Source organism: Salmo salar, chromosome ssa11 (assembly GCF_905237065.1).
Source record: "Salmo salar chromosome ssa11, Ssal_v3.1, whole genome shotgun sequence".
Taxonomy (NCBI): domain Eukaryota; kingdom Metazoa; phylum Chordata; class Actinopteri; order Salmoniformes; family Salmonidae; genus Salmo; species Salmo salar.
Genome location: NC_059452.1, coordinates 105,158,363 through 105,177,379, shown reverse-complemented (window position 1 = coordinate 105,177,379; position 19,017 = coordinate 105,158,363). Strand labels below are relative to the sequence as shown.

General features: G+C 49.2%; 1 protein-coding gene across 2 annotated transcripts in view; it reads left to right on the top strand.

Moving 5' to 3' along the window:
* Positions 1-19,017, top strand: part of LOC106606614 (hormonally up-regulated neu tumor-associated kinase homolog A) — a 46,692-nt gene that overhangs the window by 5,270 nt on the left and 22,405 nt on the right. The window contains exons 1-5 of one of the 2 annotated variants that reach the window (XM_045690246.1): positions 4,807-4,879; positions 7,481-7,623; positions 9,529-9,678; positions 11,001-11,056; positions 16,849-16,984. In XM_045690246.1, the coding sequence (XP_045546202.1) occupies positions 4,877-4,879; positions 7,481-7,623; positions 9,529-9,678; positions 11,001-11,056; positions 16,849-16,984 (488 nt within the window). In that variant the 5' untranslated portion in view covers positions 4,807-4,876. Of the gene's footprint in view, positions 1-4,806; positions 4,880-7,480; positions 7,624-9,528; positions 9,679-11,000; positions 11,057-16,848; positions 16,985-19,017 lie in introns of those variants that run through there. The other variant, XM_045690245.1, reaches the window with a different exon arrangement.

Sequence of the window (19,017 nt, the reverse complement as noted above, 5' to 3'; positions counted from 1 at the left end):
CCCCAGTATACCCCCACTATAAACAGTAGATATCTATTGATCTGATGTCAGTAGTTATCTAGGTGGTAGAGAATAGTAGGCGGATGGAGACAGTGGGAGGTAGTGGGATGGAGACAGTGGGAGGGAGTGGGACGGAGACAGTGGGAGGTAGTGGGATGGAGACAGTGGGAGGTAGTGGGATGGAGACAGTGGGAGGTAGTGGGATGGAGACAGTGGGAGGTAGTGGGATGGAGACAGTGGGAGGTAGTGGGATGGAGACAGTGGGAGGTAGTGGGATGGAGACAGTGGGAGGTAGTGGGACGGAGACAGTGGGAGGTAGTGGGACGGAGACAGTGGGAGGTAGTGGGATGGAGACAGTGGGAGATGTGGGACGGAGACAGTGGGAGATTGTGGGACAGAGACAGTGGGAGGTTGTGGGACAGAGACAGTGGGAGGTAGTGGGATGGAGACAGTGGGAGGTAGTGGGATGGAGACAGTGGGAGGTAGTGGGATGGAGACAGTGGGAGGTAGTGGGACGGAGACAGTGGGAGGTAGTGGGACGGAGACAGTGGGAGGTAGTGGGACGGAGACAGTGGGAGATGTGGGACGGAGACAGTGGGAGATGTGGGACGGAGACAGTGGGAGGTTGTGGGACGGAGACAGTGGGAGGTAGTGGGACGGAGACAGTGGGAGGTAGTGAGACGGAGACAGTGGGAGGTAGTGGGACGGAGACAGTGGGAGGTAGTGAGATGGAGACAGTGGGAGGTAGTGAGATGGAGACAGTGGGAGGTAGTGGGATGGAGACAGTGGGAGGTAGTGGGATGGAGACAGTGGGAGGTAGTGGGATGGAGACAGTGGGAGGTAGTGGGATGGAGACAGTGGGAGGTAGTGGGATGGAGACAGTGGGAGGTAGTGGGATGGAGACAGTGGGAGGGGGGGCAGTGGGAGGTAGTGGGATGGAGACAGTGGGAGGTAGTGGGATGGAGACAGTGGGAGGTAGTGAGATGGAGACAGTGGGAGGTAGTGGGATGGAGACAGTGGGAGGTAGTGAGATGGAGACAGTGGGAGGTAGTGGGATGGAGACAGTGGGAGGTAGTGAGATGGAGACAGTGGGAGGTAGTGGGACGGAGACAGTGGGAGGTAGTGGGATGGAGACAGTGGGAGGTAGTGAGATGGAGGTAGAGGGATGGAGACAGTGGGAGGTAGTGAGACGGAGACAGTGGGAGGTAATGAGATGGAGACAGTGGGAGGTAGTGAGACGGAGACAGTGGGAGGTAATGAGATGGAGACAGTGGGAGGTAGTGAGACGGAGACAGTGGGAGGTAGTGGGATGGAGACAGTGGGAGGTAGTGGGATGGAGACAGTGGGAGGTAGTGAGATGGAGGTAGAGGGATGGAGACAGTGGGAGGTAGTGAGATGGAGGTAGAGGGATGGAGACAGTGGGAGGTAGTGAGACGGAGACAGTGGGAGGTAGTGGGATGGAGGTAGAGGGATGGAGACAGTGGGAGGTAGTGAGACGGAGACAGTGGGAGGTAGTGGGATGGAGACAGTGGGAGGTAGTGGGATGGAGACAGTGGGAGTTAGTGGGATGGAGACAGTGGGAGGTAGTGAGACGGAGACAGTGGGAGGTAGTGAGATGGAGACAGTGGGAGGTAGTTGGATGGAGACAGTGGGAGGTAGTGGGATGGAGGTAGTGGGAGGTAGTGGGATGGAGACAGTGGGAGGTAGTGAGACGGAGACAGTGGGAGGTAGTGGGATGGAGACAGTGGGAGGTAGTGGGACGGAGACAGTGGGAGGTAGTGGGATGGAGACAGTGGGAGGTAGTGGGATGGAGACAGTGGGAGGTAGTGGGATGGAGACAGTGGGAGGTAGTGAAACGGAGACAGTGGGAGGTAGTGAGATGTAGACAGTGGGAGGTAGTGGGATGGAGGTAGAGGGATGGAGACAGTGGGAGGTAGTGGGATGGAGACAGTGGGAGGTAGTGAGACGGAGACAGTGGGAGGTAGTGAGATGGAGGTAGTGGGATGGAGACAGTGGGAGGTAGTGAGATGTAGACAGTGGGAGGTAGTGGGATGGAGACAGTGGGAGGTAGTGGGATGGAGACAGTGGGAGGTAGTGGGATGGAGACAGTGGGAGGTAGTGAAACGGAGACAGTGGGAGGTAGTGAGATGTAGACAGTGGGAGGTAGTGGGAGGTAGTGGGATGAGACAGTGGGAGGTAGTGGGATGGAGACAGTGGGAGGTAGTGAGACGGAGACAGTGGGAGGTAGTGAGATGGAGGTAGTGGGATGGAGACAGTGGGAGGTAGTGAGATGTAGACAGTGGGAGGTAGTGGGATGGAGACAGTGGGAGGTAGTGGGATGGAGACAGTGGGAGGTAGTGAGACGGAGACAGTGGGAGGTAGTGAGATGGAGGTAGTGAGACGGAGACAGTGGGAGGTAGTGAGATGGAGGTAGTGGGAGGTAGTGGGATGGAGACAGTGGGAGGTAGTGGGATGGAGACAGTGGGAGGTAGTGAGACGGAGACAGTGGGAGGTAGTGAGATGGAGGTAGTGGGATGGAGACAGTGGGAGGTAGTGGGATGGAGACAGTGGGAGGTAGTGGGATGGAGGCAGTGGGAGGTAGTGGGATGGAGGCAGTGGGAGGTAGTGGGATGGAGACAGTGGGAGGTAGTGGGATGGAGGTAGTGGGATGGAGGCAGTGGGATGGAGGCAGTGGGATGGAGGTAGTGGGATGGAGGTAGTGGGATGGAGACAGTGGGAGGTAGTGGGATGGAGGCAGTGGGATGGAGGTAGTGGGATGGAGGCAGTGGGATGGAGGCAGTGGGATGGAGGTAGTGGGATGGAGGTAGTGGGATGGAGGTAGTGGGAGGTAGTGGGATGTAGACAGTGGGAGGTAGTGAGATGGAGACAGTGGGAGGTAGAGGGATGGAGACAGTGGGAGGTAGTGGGATGGAGACAGTGGGAGGTAGTGGGATGGAGACAGTGGGAGGTAGTGGGATGGAGACAGTGGGAGGTAGTGGGATGGAGACAGTGGGAGGTAGTGGGATGGAGACAGTGGGAGGTAGTGGGATGGAGACAGTGGGAGGTAGTGGGATGGAGACAGTGGGAGGTAGTGGGATGGAGACAGTGGGAGGTAGTGGGATGGAGACAGTGGGAGGTAGTGGGATGGAGACAGTGGGAGGTAGTGGGATGGAGACAGTGGGATGGAGACAGTGGGAGGTAGTGGGATGGAGACAGTGGGATGGAGACAGTGGGAGGTAGTGGGATGGAGACAGTGGGAGGTAGTGGGATGGAGACAGTGGGAGGTAGTGGGATGGAGACAGTGGGAGGTAGTGGGATGGAGACAGTGGGAGGTAGTGGGATGGAGACAGTGGGAGGTAGTGGGATGGAGACAGTGGGAGGTAGTGCGATGGAGACAGTGGGGAGGTAGTGGGATGGAGACAGTGGGAGGTAGTGGGACGGAGACAGTGGGAGGTAGTGGGATGGAGACAGTGGGAGGTAGTGGGATGGAGACAGTGGGAGGTAGTGAGACGGAGACAGTGGGAGGTAGTGGGATGGAGACAGTGGGAGGTAGTGGGACGGAGACAGTGGGAGGTAGTGGGATGGAGACAGTGGGAGGTAGTGGGATGGAGACAGTGGGAGGTAGTGGGATGGAGACAGTGGGAGGTAGTGAGATGGAGACAGTGGGAGGTAGTGGGATGGAGACAGTGGGATGGAGACAGTGGGAGGTAGTGGGACGGAGACAGTGGGAGGCAGTGGGACGGAGACAGTGGGAGGTAGTGGGATGGAGACAGTGGGAGGCAGTGGGACGGAGACAGTGGGAGGCAGTGGGATGGAGACAGTGGGAGGCAGTGGGACGGAGACAGTGGGAGGTAGTGAGATGTAGACAGTGGGAGGGAGTGGGAGGTAGTGGGATGGAGACAGTGGGAGGTAGTGAGACAGAGACAGTGGGAGGTAGTGAGATGGAGGTAGTGAGACGGAGACAGTGGGAGGTAGTGAGATGGAGGTAGTGGGAGGTAGTGGGATGGAGACAGTGGGAGGTAGTGGGATGGAGACAGTGGGAGGTAGTGAGATGGAGACAGTGGGAGGTAGTGGGATGGAGACAGTGGGAGGTAGTGAGATGGAGACAGTGGGAGGTAGTGGGACGGAGACAGTGGGAGGTAGTGGGATGGAGACAGTGGGAGGCAGTGGGATGAGACAGTGGGAGGTAGTGGGATGGAGACAGTGGGAGGTAGTGGGATGGAGGTAGTGGGAGGTTGTGGGATGGAGACAGTGGGAGGTAGTGGGACAGAGACAGTGGGAGGTAGTGAGATGGAGACAGTGGGAGGTAGTGGGATGGAGACAGTGGGAGGTAGTGGGACAGAGACAGTGGGAGGTAGTGGGATGGAGACAGTGGGAGGTAGTGGGATGGAGACAGTGGGAGGTAGTGGGATGGAGACAGTGGGAGGTAGTGAGATGGAGACAGTGGGAGGTAGTGAGATGGAGACAGTGGGAGGTAGTGGGATGGAGGTAGAGGGAGGTAGTGGGATGGAGACAGTGGGAGGTAGTGGGACAGAGACAGTGGGAGGTAGTGAGATGGAGACAGTGGGAAGGAGATAGTGGGAGGCTTATTCGTGTTCACAAGAATTGGAGAGTGAGCTGTGTTTAATTGTTTGAAGAAGATTAGCCCGTATGTGAAGTATCTTAGAGGGTATTTTAAGATTAACCACACAGACACAGAAAGACAGGCAGGCAGGCAGGCAGAAGGTTAAATCTGGGACATAATGCCCTAACGTCCACCCGCTCCTCTCTCTTTCTGTGTGTGTGTGTGTGTGTGTGTTAGAGAGTCTGTGAGCTGTTATAAACTGAGTGGGAAGCGAACCTTACCCTCCTCTATCGGTGGAGAAAGGGAGGCCAAATGGTTAGTTCATGTCCCCCATTCGCCACATATATACTATAAACCTCTCACACACACACACACACACACACACACACACACACACACACACACACACACACACACACACACACACACACACACACACACACACACACACACACACACACACACACACACACACACCCCTGCAGGCTCTAATGGTATAGTGTGTTAGACATGCTGGAGGCAGCTGCTGTAGTGACACAGACCAGTACAGGTTACTATATACAGGAGGGTAGGGACAGACCAGTACAGGTTACTATATACAGGAGGATTGGAGACAGACCAGTACAGGTTACTATATACAGGAGGATTGGAGACAGACCAGTACAGGTTACTATATACAGGAGGATTGGAGACAGACCAGTACAGGTTACTATATACAGGAGGATTGGAGACAGACCAGTACAGGTTACTATATACAGGAGGGGATGGACAGACCAGTACAGGTTACTATATACAGGAGGATTGGAGACAGACCAGTACAGGTTACTATATACAGGAGGAGATGGACAGACCAGTACAGGTTACTATATACAGGAGGATTGGAGACAGACCAGTACAGGTTACTATATACAGGAGGGGATGGACAGACCAGTACAGGTTACTATATACAGGAGGATTGGAGACAGACCAGTACAGGTTACTATATACAGGAGGGTAGGGACAGACCAGTACAGGTTACTACATACAGGAGGATTGGAGACAGACCAGTACAGGTTACTATATACAGGAGGATTGGAGACAGACCAGTACAGGTTACTATATACAGGAGGATTGGAGACAGACCAGTACAGGTTACTATATACAGGAGGGGATGGATAGACCAGTACAGGTTACTATATACAGGAGGATTGGAGACAGACCAGTACAGGTTACTATATACAGGAGGATTGGAGACAGACCAGTACAGGTTACTATATACAGGAGGGGTTGGAGACAGACCAGTACAGGTTACTATATACAGGAGGATTGGATGACAGACCAGTACAGGTTACTATATACAGGAGGATTGAGACAGACCAGTACAGGTTACTATATACAGGAGGATTGGAGACAGACCAGTACAGGTTACTATATACAGGAGGATTGGAGACAGACCAGTACAGGTTACTATATACAGGAGGATTGGAGACAGACCAGTACAGGTTACTATATACAGGAGGATTGGAGACAGACCAGTACAGGTTACTATATACAGGAGGATTGGAGACAGACCAGTACAGGTTACTATATACAGGAGGATTGGAGGCAGACCAGTACAGGTTACTATATACAGGAGGAGATGGAGACAGACCAGTACAGGTTACTATATACAGGAGGATTGGAGACAGACCAGTACAGGTTACTATATACAGGAGGAGATGGACAGACCAGTACAGGTTACTATATACAGGAGGATTGGAGACAGACCAGTACAGGTTACTATATACAGGAGGATTGGAGACAGACCAGTACAGGTTACTATATACAGGAGGGTTGGATGGACAGACCAGTACAGGTTACTATATACAGGAGGATTGGAGACAGACCAGTACAGGTTACTATATACAGGAGGGGTTGGAGACAGACCAGTACAGGTTACTATATACAGGAGGATTGGAGACAGACCAGTACAGGTTACTATATACAGGAGGATTGGAGACAGACCAGTACAGGTTACTATATACAGGAGGGCTTCTCTCTCTCTCTCCCATCCACCGCTTCGTTCCATGCCTGTTTCACATTTCCACCAGTCTCCTGGTCCATTCTCCATGGGTAAAGTTGTTAATGATATCATATCTCACAGAGTGGAGTGGTCAGGCTGCCCTGTGTCTGTAGCCTAGAGAGTGATCTTCTTATTTCTCTCTATCCCTCCTCCCTTTCCTCCCTCTCTCCTTCACTCCCTTCCCTCCCTCTCTCCTTCCCTCCCTCTCTCCTTCCCTCCCTCCTCCCTTCCCTCCCTCTCTCCTTCCCTCCCTCTCTCCTTCCTTCCTTCCCTCCCTCCTCCCTTTCCCTCCCTCCTCCCCTTCCCTCCCTCCCTCCTCCCTTCCCTCCGTCTCTCCTTCCCTCCCTCTCTCCTTCCCACCCTCTCTCCTTCCCTCCCTCTCTCCTTCCCACCCTCTCTCCTTCCCTCCCTCTCTCTCCTTCCTTCCCTCCCTCCTCCCTTTCCCTCCCCTCCCTCTCTCTCCTTCCCTCCCTCTCTCCTCCCTCCCTCCTCCCCTCCCCTCTCTCCTTCCCTCCCTCTCTCCTTCCCACCCTCTCTCCTTCCCTCCCTCTCTCCTTCCCACCCTCTCTCCTTCCCACCCCTCTCTCCTTCCCTCCCGCTCTCCTTCCCACCCTCTCTCCTTCCCTCCCTCTCTCCTTCCCTCCCTCTCTCCTTCCCACCCTCTCTCCTTCCCACCCTCTCTCCTTCCCTCCCTCCTCTCCTTCCCACCCTCTCTCCTTCCCTCCCGCTCTCCTTCCCTCCCTCTCTCCTTCCCACCCTCTCTCCTTCCCACCCTCTCTCCTTCCCTCTCGCTCTCCTTCCCTCCCTCCCTCCTCCCTCCTCCCTTTCCCTCCGTCTCTCATCCCTCCCTCCTCCCTTCCCTCCCTCTCTCCCAGGTTGCAGTAAAGGTGATAGATAAGAGGAAGGCGAAGAAGGACTCGTATGTGACTAAGAACCTCCGTAGAGAGGGTCATATCCAACAGATGATCAGACACCCCAACATCACCCAGCTGCTGGACATACTGGAGACTGAGAACAGGTACTATACTATGTACAATACTATACTATATACTATACTATACTATACTACTATACTATACTATATACTATACTATATACTATACTATATACTATACTATAGACTACTGGACATACTGGTGATGGAGTTGTGTCCTGTCATCTGTTATCATCAGTTACTACCTGGTGATGGAGTTGTCCTGTCATCTGTTATCATCAGTTACTACCTGGTGATGGAGTTGTCCTGTCATCTGTTATCATCAGTTACTACCTGGTGATGGAGTTGTGTCCTGTTATCATCAGTTACTACCTGGTGATGGAGTTGTGTCCTGTTATCATCAGTTACTACCTGGTGATGGAGTTGTGTCCTGTCATCTGTTATCATCAGTTACTACCTGGTGATGGAGTTGTCCTGTCATCTGTTATCATCAGTTACTACCTGGTGATGGAGTTGTGTCCTGTTATCATCAGTTACTACCTGGTGATGGAGTTGTGTCCTGTTATCATCAGTTACTACCTGGTGATGGAGTTGTGTCCTGTTATCATCAGTTACTACCTGGTGATGGAGTTGTGTCCTGTTATCATCAGTTACTACCTGGTGATGGAGCTGTGTCCTGTTATCATCAGTTACTACCTGGTGATGGAGTTGTGTCCTCTTATCATCAGTTACTACCTGGTGATGGAGTTGTGTCCTGTTATCATCAGTTACTACCTGGTGATGGAGTTGTGTCCTGTTATCATCAGTTACTACCTGGTGATGGAGTTGTGTCCTGTTATCATCAGTTACTACCTGGTGATGGAGTTGTGTCCTGTTATCATCAGTTACTACCTGGTGATGGAGTTGTGTCCTGTTATCATCAGTTACTACCTGGTGATGGAGCTGTTTCCTGTTATCATCAGTTACTACCTGGTGATGGAGTTGTGTCCTGTCATCTGTTATCATCAGTTACTACCTGGTGATGGAGTTGTGTCCTGTTATCATCAGTTACTACCTGGTGATGGAGTTGTGTCTGTTATCATCAGTTACTACCTGGTGATGGAGTTGTGTCCTGTTATCATCAGTTACTACCTGGTGATGGAGCTGTGTCCTGTTATCATCAGTTACTACCTGGTGATGGAGTTGTGTCCTGTTATCATCAGTTACTACCTGGTGATGGAGTTGTGTCCTGTTATCATCAGTTACTACCTGGTGATGGAGTTGTGTCCTGTTATCATCAGTTACTACCTGGTGATGGAGTTGTGTCCTGTTATCATCAGTTACTACCTGGTGATGGAGTTGTGTCCTGTTATCATCAGTTACTACCTGGTGATGGAGTTGTGTCCTGTTATCATCAGTTACTACCTGGTGATGGAGTTGTGTCCTGTTATCATCAGTTACTACCTGGTGATGGAGTTGTGTCCTGTTATCATCAGTTACTACCTGGTGATGGAGTTGTGTCCTGTTATCATCAGTTACTACCTGGTGATGGAGTTGTGTCCTGTTATCATCAGTTACTACCTGGTGATGGAGTTGTGTCCTGTTATCATCAGTTACTACCTGGTGATGGAGTTGTGTCCTGTTATCATCAGTTACTACCTGGTGATGGAGTTGTGTCCTGTTATCATCAGTTACTACCTGGTGATGGAGTTGTGTCCTGTTATCATCAGTTACTACCTGGTGATGGAGTTGTGTCCTGTTATCATCAGTTACTACCTGGTGATGGAGTTGTGTCCTGTTATCATCAGTTACTACCTGGTGATGGAGTTGTGTCCTGTTATCATCAGTTACTACCTGGTGATGGAGTTGTGTCCTGTCATCTGTTATCATCAGTTACTACCTGGTGATGGAGTTGTGTCCTGTTATCATCAGTTACTACCTGGTGATGGAGTTGTGTCCTGTTATCATCAGTTACTACCTGGTGATGGAGTTGTGTCCTGTTATCATCAGTTACTACCTGGTGATGGAGTTGTGTCCTGGAGGAAACCTCATGAACCGGATCTACGATAAGAAGAAGCTGGATGAGAGAGAGACGCAGAAATACGTTCGTCAGCTGGTGATGGCTGTGGAGCATCTACACAGAGCTGGAGTGGTGCACAGGTACACACACACACAGAGACATACACACACACACACACACAGAGACATACACACACACACCACACAGAGACATACACAACACACACACACACAGAGACATACACACACACACCACACAGAGACATACACACACACACACACAGAGACATACACACACACACACACACAGAGACATACACACACACACCACACAGAGACATACACAACACACACACACACAGAGACATACACACACACACCACACAGAGACATACACAACACACACACACACAGAGACATACACACACACACCACACAGAGACATACACACACACACACACAGAGACATACACACACACACCACACAGAGACATACACACACACACCACACAGAGACATACACACACACACCACACAGAGACATACACACACACACACCACACAGAGACATACACACACACACCACACAGAGACATACACAACACACACACACACAGAGACATACACACACACACCACACAGAGACACACACACCACACACACACACACAGAGACATACACACCACACACACACACACAGAGACATACACACACACACACACACACACACAGAGACATACACACCACACACCACACAGAGACATACACACCACACACACACACACAGAGACATACACACCACACACACACACACACCACACACACAGAGACATACACACCACACACACACACACACCACAGACACACCACACACACACACACACATACACACCACACACACACACACAGAGACATACACACCACACACACACACACAGAGACATACACACCACACACACACACCACACACACACACACACACACACACACACACACACACACACACACACACACACACACACACACCACACCACACCACACACACACACCACACACAGAGACACACACACCCCACACACACACACCCCACACACACCACACACACACACCACACACACACACACACAGAGACATACACACCACACACACACACACAGAGACATACACACCACACACACACACACACACACACACACACCACACCACACCACACACACCACACACACACACCACACACAGAGACACACACACACCACACACACACACACACACACACACACACACACACACACACACACACACACACACACACACACACACACACACACACACACACACACACACACACACACACACACACATAGAGACACACACACACAGCTCTTCAGCATAGTATCAGCATATGCCAGCTGTAATGAGATGATTTAACCAGTGACTGTAATGTTCCTCTCTGTGTCTCACAGGGACCTGAAGATTGAGAACCTGCTGTTGGATGAACAGGACAACATCAAGCTAATAGGTAACCACCTTTTACCTAACCAACCCCGAGTGTGTGTGTGTGTGTGTTGTGGTGTGTGTGTGTGGTGTGGTGTGGTGTGTGTGTGGTGTGGTGTGTGTGTGTGGTGTGGTGTGTGTGTGTGTGTGTGTGTGTGTGTGTGTGTGGTGTGTGTGTGTGTGTGTGTGTGTGTGTGTGTGTGGTGTGGTGTGTGTGTGTGTGTGTGTGTGTGTGTGTGGTGTGAGTGTGTGTGTGTGTGTGTGTGTGTGTGTGGTGTGGTGTGTGTGTGTGTGAGTGTGTGTGTGGTGTGTGTGTGTGTGTGTGGTGTGTGTGTGTGTGTGTGTGGTGTGTGTGTGTGTGGTGTGTGTGTGTGTGTGTGTGTGTGTGTGTGTGTGTGTGTGTGTGTGTGGTGTGTGTGTGGTGTGTGTGTGTGTGGTGTGAGTGTGTGTGTGTGTGTGGTGTGAGTGTGTGTGTGTGTGTGTGGTGTGAGTGTGTGTGGTGTGAGTGTGTGTGGTGTGAGTGTGTGTGGTGTGAGTGTGTGTGTGTGTGTGTGTGTGTGTGTGTGAGTGTGTGTGTGTGTGTGTGTGGTGTGTGTGTGTGTGTGTGTGTGTGTGTGTGTGTGTGGTGTGAGTGTGTGAGTGTGTGTGTGTGGTGTGTGTGGTGTGTGTGTGTGTGGTGTGTGTGTGTGTGGTGTGTGTGTGTGTGTGTGTGTGTGTGTTATTTAAAAGAAAGTCAGCTGCAAAAGGTAAAGTCCCACGACAGAAAAGAGATAAAGATTTAACTAACCAAACAGAGTGACTCAGTCAACAGAAGCTAGGAGGAACAGACCTACCTCTTCCAGAGTAGCAGGATGTTTCAGGAGAACAGAGACCTCTTCCAGAGTAGCAGGGTGTTTCAGTAGAACAGAGACCTCTTCCAGAGTAGCAGGATGTTTCAGGAGAACAGAGCCCTACCTCTTCCAGAGTAGCAGGATGTTTCAGTAGAACAGAGCCGTACCTCTTCCAGAGTAGCAGGATGTTTCAGTAGAACAGAGGCCTCTTCCAGAGTAGCAGGATGTTTCAGTAGAACAGAGACCTCTTCCAGAGTAGCAGGATGTTTCAGTAGAACAGAGGCCTCTTCCAGAGTAGCAGGATGTTTCAGTAGAACAGAGACCTCTTCCAGAGTAGCAGGATGTTTCAGGAGAACAGAGCCGTACCTCTTCCAGAGTAGCAGGATGTTTCAGGAGAACAGAGACCTCTTCCAGAGTAGCAGGATGTTTCAGTAGAACAGAGCCGTACCTCTTCCAGAGTAGCAGGATGTTTCAGGAGAACAGAGACCTCTTCCAGAGTAGCAGGATGTTTCAGGAGAACAGAGCCCTACCTCTTCCAGAGTAGCACGATGTTTCAGGAGAACAGAGACCTCTTCCAGAGTAGCAGGATGTTTCAGGAGAACAGAGACCTCTTCCAGAGTAGCAGGATGTTTCAGGAGAACAGAGACCTCTTCCAGAGTAGCAGGATGTTTCAGGAGAACAGAGACCTCTTCCAGAGTAGCAGGGTGTTTCAGGAGAACAGAGACCTCTTCCAGAGTAGCAGGGTGTTTCAGGAGAACAGAGACCTCTTCCAGAGTAGCAGGGTGTTTCAGGAGAACAGAGACCTCTTCCAGAGTAGCAGGGTGTTTCAGGAGAACAGAGACCTCTTCCAGAGTAGCAGGGTGTTTCAGGAGAACAGAGACCTCTTCCAGAGTAGCAGAGTGTTTCAGGAGAACAGAGCCCTACCTCTTCCAGAGTAGCAGGATGTTTCAGGAGAACAGAGACCTCTTCCAGAGTAGCAGGGTGTTTCAGTAGAACAGAGGCCTACCTCTTCCAGAGTAGCAGGATGTTTCAGTAGAACAGAGCCGTACCTCTTCCAGAGTAGCAGGATGTTTCAGTAGAACAGAGGCCTCTTCCAGAGTAGCAGGATGTTTCAGGAGAACAGAGACCTCTTCCAGAGTAGCAGGATGTTTCAGTAGAACAGAGCCCTACCTCTTCCAGAGTAGCAGGATGTTTCAGGAGAACAGAGACCTCTTCCAGAGTAGCAGGATGTTTCAGTAGAACAGAGACCTCTTCCAGAGTAGCAGGGTGTTTCAGGAGAACAGAGCCCTACCTCTTCCAGAGTAGCAGGATGTTTCAGTAGAACAGAGCCCTCCTCTTCCAGAGTAGCAGGATGTTTCAGTAGAACAGAGCCCTCTTCCAGAGTAGCAGGATGTTTCAGGAGAACAGAGCCCTCCTCTTCCAGAGTAGCAGGATGTTTCAGTAGAACAGAGCCGTACCTCTTCCAGAGTAGCAGGATGTTTCAGTAGAACAGAGGCCTCTTCCAGAGTAGCAGGATGTTTCAGTAGAACAGAGACCTCTTCCAGAGTAGCAGGATGTTTCAGTAGAACAGAGGCCTCTTCCAGAGTAGCAGGATGTTTCAGTAGAACAGAGACCTCTTCCAGAGTAGCAGGATGTTTCAGGAGAACAGAGCCGTACCTCTTCCAGAGTAGCAGGATGTTTCAGGAGAACAGAGACCTCTTCCAGAGTAGCAGGATGTTTCAGTAGAACAGAGCCGTACCTCTTCCAGAGTAGCAGGATGTTTCAGGAGAACAGAGACCTCTTCCAGAGTAGCAGGATGTTTCAGGAGAACAGAGCCCTACCTCTTCCAGAGTAGCAGGATGTTTCAGGAGAACAGAGACCTCTTCCAGAGTAGCAGGATGTTTCAGGAGAACAGAGACCTCTTCCAGAGTAGCAGGATGTTTCAGGAGAACAGAGACCTCTTCCAGAGTAGCAGGATGTTTCAGGAGAACAGAGACCTCTTCCAGAGTAGCAGGGTGTTTCAGGAGAACAGAGACCTCTTCCAGAGTAGCAGGGTGTTTCAGGAGAACAGAGACCTCTTCCAGAGTAGCAGGGTGTTTCAGGAGAACAGAGACCTCTTCCAGAGTAGCAGGGTGTTTCAGGAGAACAGAGACCTCTTCCAGAGTAGCAGGGTGTTTCAGGAGAACAGAGACCTCTTCCAGAGTAGCAGGGTGTTTCAGGAGAACAGAGACCTCTTCCAGAGTAGCAGGATGTTTCAGGAGAACAGAGACCTCTTCCAGAGTAGCAGGGTGTTTCAGTAGAACAGAGGCCTACCTCTTCCAGAGTAGCAGGATGTTTCAGTAGAACAGAGCCGTACCTCTTCCAGAGTAGCAGGATGTTTCAGTAGAACAGAGGCCTCTTCCAGAGTAGCAGGATGTTTCAGGAGAACAGAGACCTCTTCCAGAGTAGCAGGATGTTTCAGTAGAACAGAGCCCTACCTCTTCCAGAGTAGCAGGATGTTTCAGGAGAACAGAGACCTCTTCCAGAGTAGCAGGATGTTTCAGTAGAACAGAGACCTCTTCCAGAGTAGCAGGGTGTTTCAGGAGAACAGAGCCCTACCTCTTCCAGAGTAGCAGGATGTTTCAGGAGAACAGAGCCCTCCTCTTCCAGAGTAGCAGGATGTTTCAGTAGAACAGAGCCCTCTTCCAGAGTAGCAGGATGTTTCAGGAGAACAGAGCCCTCCTCTTCCAGAGTAGCAGGATGTTTCAGTAGAACAGAGACCTCTTCCAGAGTAGCAGGATGTTTCAGTAGAACAGAGGCCTCTTCCAGAGTAGCAGGATGTTTCAGTAGAACAGAGACCTCTTCCAGAGTAGCAGGATGTTTCAGTAGAACAGAGCCCTACCTCTTCCAGAGTAGCAGGATGTTTCAGTAGAACAGAGCCCTACCTCTTCCAGAGTAGCAGGATGTTTCAGGAGAACAGAGACCTCTTCCAGAGTAGCAGGATGTTTCAGTAGAACAGAGCCGTACCTCTTCCAGAGTAGCAGGATGTTTCAGTAGAACAGAGCCCTACCTCTTCCAGAGTAGCAGGATGTTTCAGGAGAACAGAGACCTCTTCCAGAGTAGCAGGATGTTTCAGGAGAACAGAGACCTCTTCCAGAGTAGCAGGATGTTTCAGTAGAACAGAGCCGTACCTCTTCCAGAGTAGCAGGATGTTTCAGTAGAACAGAGCCCTACCTCTTCCAGAGTAGCAGGATGTTTCAGGAGAACAGAGACCTCTTCCAGAGTAGCAGGATGTTTCAGTAGAACAGAGCCGTACCTCTTCCAGAGTAGCAGGATGTTTCAGTAGAACAGAGCCGTACCTCTTCCAGAGTAGCAGGATGTTTCAGGAGAACAGAGCCCTACCTCTTCCAGAGTAGCAGGATGTTTCAGGAGAACAGAGCCGTACCTCTTCCAGAGTAGCAGGATGTTTCAGGAGAACAGAGCCCTACCTCTTCCAGAGTAGCAGGATGTTTCAGGAGAACAGAGCCGTACCTCTTCCAGAGTAGCAGGGTGTTTCAGTAGAACAGAGCCGTACCTCTTCCAGAGTAGCAGGATGTTTCAGTAGAACAGAGACCTCTTCCAGAGTAGCAGGATGTTTCAGGAGAACAGAGCCCTACCTCTTCCAGAGTAGCAGGATGTTTCAGGAGAACAGAGCCCTACCTCTTCCAGAGTAGCAGGATGTTTCAGTAGAACAGAGACCTCTTCCAGAGTAGCAGGATGTTTCAGTAGAACAGAGGCCTCTTCCAGAGTAGCAGGATGTTTCAGTAGAACAGAGCCCTACCTCTTCCAGAGTAGCAGGATGTTTCAGGAGAACAGAGCCCTACCTCTTCCAGAGTAGCAGGATGTTTCAGTAGAACAGAGACCTCTTCCAGAGTAGCAGGGTGTTTCAGTAGAACAGAGCCGTACCTCTTCCAGAGTAGCAGGATGTTTCAGTAGAACAGAGGCCTCTTCCAGAGTAGCAGGATGTTTCAGGGAGCAGCGTGTTTCAGAGAAGTTATTCTTTATTAGACTATAAATCTGACTGGTAGGCAGACTGTTGTAAATACAACCCATATTTATGTTTATTTATTTTCCCTTTTGTACTTTAACTATTTGCGCATCATTACAACACTGTAAATAGACATAATATGACATTTGAAATGAAATGAAATTCAAGGGGCTTTATTGGCATGGGAAACATAAGTTAACATCGCCAAAACAAGTGAAGTAGATAATAAACAAAAGTGAAATTAACAATAAAAATGAACAGTAAACATTACACACACAGAAGTTCCAAAAACAGAACCTCTCTCTCTCTCTCTCTCTCTCTCTCTCTCTCTCTCTCTCTCTCTCTGTCTCTCTCACTCTCTCTCTCTGTCTCTCTCTCTCTCTCTGTCTCTCTCACTCTCTCTCTCTCTCTCTGTCTCTCTCTCTCTCTCTCTCTCTCTCTGTCTCTCTCTCTCTCTCTCTCTGTCTCTCTCTCTCTCTCTGTCTCTCTCTCTCTCTCTCTGTCTCTCTCTCTCTCTCTCTCTCTCTCTCTCTGTCTCTCTCTCTCTCTCTCTCTCTGTGTGTGTCTGTGTGTCTCTCTCTCTCTCTCTCTCTCTCTCTCTCTCTCTCTCTCTCTCTGTCTCTCTCTCTCTCTCTCTCTCTCTCTCTCTCTCTCTCTCTCTGTGTGTGTCTGTGTGTCTCTCTCTCTCTCTCTCTCTCTCTCTCTCTGTCTCTGATTCTCATCTCTCAAAAAAGCTGACATTCAGAACACACACACTAACTCCCTCTCTCCTCCCCCTCTCTCTCTCCTCCCTCTCTTCCCTCCCTCTCTCCTCACCCCCTCCCTCTCTCTCCCCTCCCCCCCATCTCTCTCCCCCCTCTCTTTCCTCCCTCTCCCTCCCTCTCTTCCCTCCCTCTCTCCTCGCCCCCTCCCTCTCTCTCTCCTCCGTCTCTCTCTCCTCTCCTTCTTCCCCTCCTCCCCCTCTTCCCTCTCTCCCTCCTTTTTTCCCTTCCTCTCCTGTAGATTTTGGTCTCAGTAACTGTGCAGGGATCCTGGGTTACTCAGACCCGTTCAGTACGCAGTGTGGGAGTCCAGCCTACGCTGCTCCAGAACTACTGTCCCGGAAGAAGTACGGACCCAAGGTGGATGTCTGGTCCATGTGAGTACACATATCACAAAACCAAAAGGTTTCATTCACAACAGTTTACAACATACACAACAGTTTACAACATTCACAACACTTTACAACATTCACAACAGTTTCCAACATTCACAACAGTTTCCAACATTCACAACAGTTTACAACATTCACAACATTCACAACAGTTTACAACATTCACAACAGTTTACAACATTCACAACAGTTTACAACATTCACAACAGTTTACAACATACACAACAGTTTACAACATTCACAACAGTTTACAACATTCACAACAGTTTACAACATAAACAACAGTTTACAACATTCACAACAGTTTACAACATTCACAACAGTTTACAACATTCACAACATTCACAACAGTTTACAACATTCACAACAGTTTCCAACATTCACAACAGTTTCCAACATTCACAACAGTTTACAACATACACAACAGTTTACAACAATTACAACATTCACAACAGTTTACAACATTCACAACAGTTTACAACATACACAACAGTTTACAACATTCACAACAGTTTACAACAGTTTACAACATTCACAACAGTCTACAACATTCACAACATTCACAACAGTTTACAACATTCACAACAGTTTACAACATTCACAACAGTTTACAACAGTTTACAACATTCACAACATTCACAACAGTTTACAACATACACAACAGTTTACAACATTCACAACATTTACAACAGTTTACAACATTCACAACATACACAACAGTTTACAACATTCACAACAGTTTACAACATTCACAACAGTTTACAACATTCACAACAGTTTACAACAGTTTACAACATTCACAACAGTTTACAACATACACAACAGTTTACAACATTCACAACAGTTTACAACAGTTTACAACATTCACAACAGTCTACAACATTCACAACATTCACAACAGTTTACAACATTCACAACAGTTTACAACATACACAACAGTTTACAACATTCACAACATTTACAACAGTTTACAACATTCACAACATACACAACAGTTTACAACATTCACAACAGTTTACAACATTCACAACAGTTTACAACATTCACAACAGTTTACAACAGTTTACAACATTCACAACAGTCTACAACATTCACAACATTCACAACAGTTTACAACAGTTTACAACATACACAACAGTTTACAACATACACAACAGTTTACAACATACACAACAGTTTACAGCATTCACAACGTTTTCCATCCCTGCGGTAAAGACCTCTGTACAAACTACTAGATCACTTCTCAACAAGTTGCCTATGATGGTTTACAGTGAGGTATTATTGTCTACCAGACAGTGAGGTATTATTGTCTACCAGACAGTGAGGTATTATTGTCTACCAGACAGTGAGGTATTATTGTCTACCAGACAGTGAGGTATTATTGTCTACCAGACAGTGAGGTATTATTGTCTACCAGACAGTGAGGTATTATTGTCTACCAGACAGTGAGGTATTATTGTCTACCAGACAGTGAGGTATTATTGTCTACCAGACAGTGAGGTATTATTGTCTACCAGACAGTGAGGTATTATTGTCTACCAGACGGTGAGGTATTATTGTCTACCAGACGGTGAGGTATTATTGTCTACCAGACAGTGAGGTATTATTGTCTACCAGACAGTGAGGTATTATTGTCTACCAGACAGTGAGGTATTATTGTCTACCAGACAGTGAGGTATTATTGTCTACCAGACAGTGAGGTATTATTGTCTACCAGACAGTGAGGTATTATTGTCTACCAGACAGTGAGGTATTATTGTCTACCAGACAGTGAGGTATTATTGTCTACCAGACAGTGAGGTATTATTGTCTACCAGACAGTGAGGTATTATTGTCTACCAGACAGTGAGGTATTATTGTCTACCAGACAGTGAGGTATTATTGTCTACCAGACGGTGAGGTATTATTGTCTACCAGACAGTGAGGTATTATTGTCTACCAGACGGTGAGGTATTATTGTCTACCAGACGGTGAGGTATTATTGTCTACCAGACGGTGAGGTATTATTGTCTACCAGA